Source organism: Berghia stephanieae, chromosome 14 (genome assembly GCF_034508935.2).
Source record: "Berghia stephanieae isolate SIO BIC M18660-M18661 chromosome 14, UCSD_Bste_1.3, whole genome shotgun sequence".
Taxonomy (NCBI): domain Eukaryota; kingdom Metazoa; phylum Mollusca; class Gastropoda; order Nudibranchia; family Aeolidiidae; genus Berghia; species Berghia stephanieae.
In genome coordinates this window covers 19515574-19520573 of record NC_088373.1, presented here as the reverse complement: position 1 = coordinate 19520573, position 5000 = coordinate 19515574, and the positions used below count along the sequence as shown (strand labels likewise).

At 27.8% G+C, this 5000-nt stretch overlaps 3 protein-coding genes across 3 annotated transcripts in view; 2 read left to right on the top strand and 1 right to left on the bottom strand.

Moving 5' to 3' along the window:
• LOC144959462 (uncharacterized) overlaps window positions 1-5000 on the bottom strand; it is a 382226-nt gene that overhangs the window by 152958 nt on the left and 224268 nt on the right. The gene's annotated exons all lie outside the window — the stretch shown is intronic.
• LOC144959463 (uncharacterized) overlaps window positions 1-5000 on the top strand; it is a 189690-nt gene that overhangs the window by 48665 nt on the left and 136025 nt on the right. The gene's annotated exons all lie outside the window — the stretch shown is intronic.
• Window positions 1-5000, top strand: part of LOC144959465 (uncharacterized) — a 51643-nt gene that overhangs the window by 2516 nt on the left and 44127 nt on the right. The window contains exons 2-4 of the mRNA XM_078892070.1: window positions 788-886; window positions 1411-1743; window positions 2719-2849. Of these exons, the coding sequence (XP_078748196.1) occupies window positions 808-886; window positions 1411-1743; window positions 2719-2849 (543 nt within the window). The 5' untranslated portion in view covers window positions 788-807. The remainder of the gene's footprint in view (window positions 1-787; window positions 887-1410; window positions 1744-2718; window positions 2850-5000) is intronic.

The following is a 5000-nucleotide window of genomic DNA, read 5'->3' as shown; positions in this document are numbered from 1 at the left end:
CTACTACTACTACTACTACTACTTACTACTACTACTACTACTTACTACTACTACTATACTACTACTACTACTACTACTACTACTACTACTACTACTACTACTACTACTATACTACTACTCTACTACTACTCTTATCTACTACTACTACTACTACTACTACTATACTACTACTATACTACTACTACTACTATACTATACTACTCTACTACTACAATACTACTACTACTACTACTACTACTACTACTACCACCACCACCACTAATACCACTTCATCGACTATGATGACACCCATGATGTCTACTGTTGCTCAGTTGTTCTCTGTCCACAGCCAGACAGGTAAAATGAAATTTCAAGAGAGGTGATATTTAATCTATAACATGACATAGCAAAAAATGAATTATAGAAAATGGAATTTTTGACATCTTTTACATTATAAAAAAAATAATAATAATTAAATGGTTTTCATAATCAATAAGGTGAAAATACACGACGAAAGAAAATAACTCTGTTTACCACTGTAAAGACTTCAATGCTCAAAGACCAAATTGTTTTTATCGTTGTCTTCTGAATAAATGTAGAAATCAAATCTACTGTTCTCTGACAGGTTTACGTATCAATTCTATTGTTAATCTTACGTCACCCTTTTACCTTACGGTTTTCAAAGTAGCTCATCAGTGTGGCCAGCTTGGATGGTATTTCACTTTTAAAGTAAATACGAATATCTATCTATATATAAAATACAGTAAATTATATACTAATAATTAACTCCTTGTTTTTTAATCCACAGTATGATATTTTACATCAATAATGAAGGCAAAGAATTTAAGGATGATTTTTCATCTGGTTTTAGTTATACTATATTATTCTATTGTCCGTGTTCACTCAGGTAAGATTATTTGCTACAATATCACCATTTAATCATCATCATCATCATCATCATCATCATCATTATTATTATTATTATATTATTATTATTATTATTATTATTATTATTATTTATTATTATTATTATTATTATTATTATTATTATTATTATTATTATTATATTATTATTATTATTATTATTATTATTATTATTATTATTATTATTATTTATTATTATTATTATTATTATTATTATTATATTATTATTATTATTATTGTTATTATTATTATTACTATTATATTATTATTATTATTATTATTATTATTATTATTATTATTATTATTATATTATTATTATTGTTATTTTTATTATTATTATTATTATTATTATTATTATTATTATTATTATTATTATTATTATTATTATTATTATTATTATTATTATTATGTAAGTATCCCACCGTTTTGAATCTTCTGTATTATATTTTATTTTACTAACATAACATCTACCATTTTTGTCCATTAACATTTCTGTTATAATTTCAGACCCATGTTCCCCAAATCCAGTGGCAGAGGGATCTGATGTCACCTTAACGAAATATGTAAATAAAGATGGTGAGGCAAATAGGAGATTGATTTGGAAATTCGATGCAGGTCGAGGTGGTTTTTTAGCACTGACATCGTGCAGGCCTGATTTTGATCCCCAACAACAAAGTTCATTTGATAAAGATCGGTACTCGTGTGCAGTGGAAGATTATAATTCAAATAAATACAAGTGGACAATGTCTATACAAAATGTGGACAGATCATTGAGTCATAGAACTTGGTATTGGTATGACGATATCTATAAACTTGGAGAATGTGATTTTAACGTGTTTTGTGAGTATCTGGGTATTTTTTAATTTACTATTCAATCAGATATTTTATTATTATTGTTATCATTATTATTATTATTATTATTATTATTATTATTATTATTATTATTATTATTATTATTATTATCATTATTATTATTATTATTATTATTATTATTATTATTATTATTATTATTATTATTATTACTATTATTATTATTATTATTATCATTATTATTATTATTATCATCATCATCATCTTATTATTATTATTATTATTATTATTATTATTATTATTTTTATTTTTATTATCATTATTATTATTATTATTATTATTATTATTATTATTATTATTATTATTATTATTATTATTATTATTATTATTATTATTATTATTATTATTATTATTTTGACAATAATGATAATAATGGTGATGACGACGATGATGATGACGATGGTGATGATGATGATGATGATGATGGTGATGATGATGATGATGATGATGATGATGATGATGATGATGATGGTGATGATGATGATGGTGATTATATGATGACGATGACGACGACGACGATGATGATGATGATGATGATGATGATGATGATGATGATGATGATGATGATTATGATGACGACGACGATGATGATGATGACGATGATGATGATGATGATGATGATGATGATGATGGTGATGATGATGATGATGATGATGATGATGATGATGATGATGATGATGATGATGATGACGATGACGACGACGATGATGATGATGATGATGATGATGATGATGATGATGATGATGATGATGATGATGATGATGATGATGATGATGATGATGATGATGATGATGATGATTATGATGACGACGACGATGATGATGATGATGATGATGATGATGATGATGATGATGATGATGATGATGATGATGATGATGATGATGATGATGATGATGATGATGATGATGATGACGTTGATATTATCGCCATGATGAAATATTACAGCATTTCCGTCAGCCCCCGATTGTACCAGCATCAAACTATCCAGTAATGGTCAAAGTGTTTTATGGACTTGTGATGTCGACAATGTCTACCCTGAAATTGGATGTTGGTTTCAGTACAGTAAAGGAATTGGGGTAAGTTGTACACGATATTTTTACTTCCCTGTATACTGTTTACAAGTTCAAATTAATAAAAAGACAAAATATAATAACATTATTTGTCATAAATAGCCACCATAATATGTTATTTTTAAAACATATTATATTCATGAAGACGAAAACAAATTGATCGGAAACATTTCTATATTTCTTGTATTTCCGACTTGTTTGTGATTCGAATATTTCGCTATTTTTGTCAGACTGAAATCCATTGACAGCTGTTTTGTTACTAGTTGTTTTGTTTTTTTCAATATGAATTTGGTTAAATGAGATTTATTTAGGATATTAAATGTTTGTAGGTGGCGGTGTTCTCGTACCAGTAAGGTTGTGGGTTCGAGCCCTCTTCGCCGCCTCGAAATTTTTATTCTTTATTGTCTTCTGGTACTTTCCTACTCACTTTATTTCTTGTTAATGGTGGCAATAATAAAAATACATTGTATTTGTTTAGCACTCTACCGTATGACGAGGAAGGGCTCAGAGCGTATGAGCATCAGTTATTCAATTTGGAATGTCTCCAGATGCGTTATAAACATTTGTTCCAATGACCAATGCCTATATTATTTTGGAAGTTTGTTTTAGGAAGTTGGGATGTTTCAATATAACAATCGACATCTAAATGACAAGTAAGAGCTCTTTACTACGAGTAGAGTAGAAAGCAATTTTCCATCCGATGATGAGTTTATATAACTGCAAATTATCGTAAAGTTGACATGCGTTGAAAAATTTATAACACGATACGAGAATTTTTTCTAATATTCATGCCTGTCGCTCCTTGTTTCGATTCGAAATTAATCATATATATGTATATATATATATATATATATATATATATAATATATATATATATATATATATATATATATATATATATATATATATATATATATTGTGTGTGTATCACACTCATAAATATATATATATATATATATATATATATATATATATATGTATATGTATGTATGTATCACACTCACATACCTATTTTGGTCCAACGATTACAAAGTTAACACTTAACGGTATCAATAACACCACCATTCTCTTTAATGACGCATCGTATTCTCTTTTTCAAACTTGAAATGCACTTCCAAATTTACTCAATGGTTATCTCCTCCCAGCATAAAATAATTCTTTCTCTCGATAGTTTCTTTTATGAATGCCAATCTTTGTCCACTATAAATCTTCTCGCTCAAGGAATTCCAAACTGCGTAATCCATTGGTTTCAGGTCGAGTGATTGAGGTGACTAATTTTCTTTCTCTTGGAAATATTCTTTCTCTGAAGAAAAGCTTGTGTTCTTTTGATCATATGGGATGAAGCCCGATAATTTTGAAAAATGTAATTCCTTCCTGGATAAAGGCGTTCACATATGATTTTTTTACAATAGTTTTATATAGTTATCAGTATTGAACCTAGTCTTTGGTGTGTCAATGAAGTTTATTTGGGTCTTACCATCCATGAAATATCAACTGAAACCATTTTATTCTTTTAAAACGATTTTGTTGATGATATAGCCTGTTGATTGGTATGTATTTGTTATTTTTGTCTGTCCATATACTACTTTGCCGTTAGGACTTCTTTTTTTTCACTTCTATAAAATCCTCTTCGTCAACGAACACTATCATTTTAACGTCTTCTGTATAAAACCTATCGTGTGCGTTCCTTACTTTATGTTATCGTTTATTCATTAACACACGGGTAGGCTATCTTCATGTTCTTACCCTCTTAAATACTTTAGAATTTAGTTCTTTTCCCAGGCTATTGTGCACAGACGTTCCCCATGCGTCGCAACAAGTATCTTCTTTAGTGATTTGCAACGCACAAATGCCACAATAATTTGCGCCATCTTTTCTACGATATATTTAAAAGTTTAGGTGGTGCTACCAGGTTATATATTATCAAAAAGCGGTCATTTAATTATTTTAATATTTTGGATTTCCATTAACAAATGATAATTATATTAATAGTAAAAATTTTGAAAATATGTTTTTATAACTTTTTACAATAGAATGATATAAACAGCGGCGCTTTTTTGTGACCTCACATTTATGGAATGTCTCAATGTTTCCTTATTCGTTTAATGTGAGTGCCCATGTTTTGTATTTGTAAACAATGGCATATTTGACAATAGG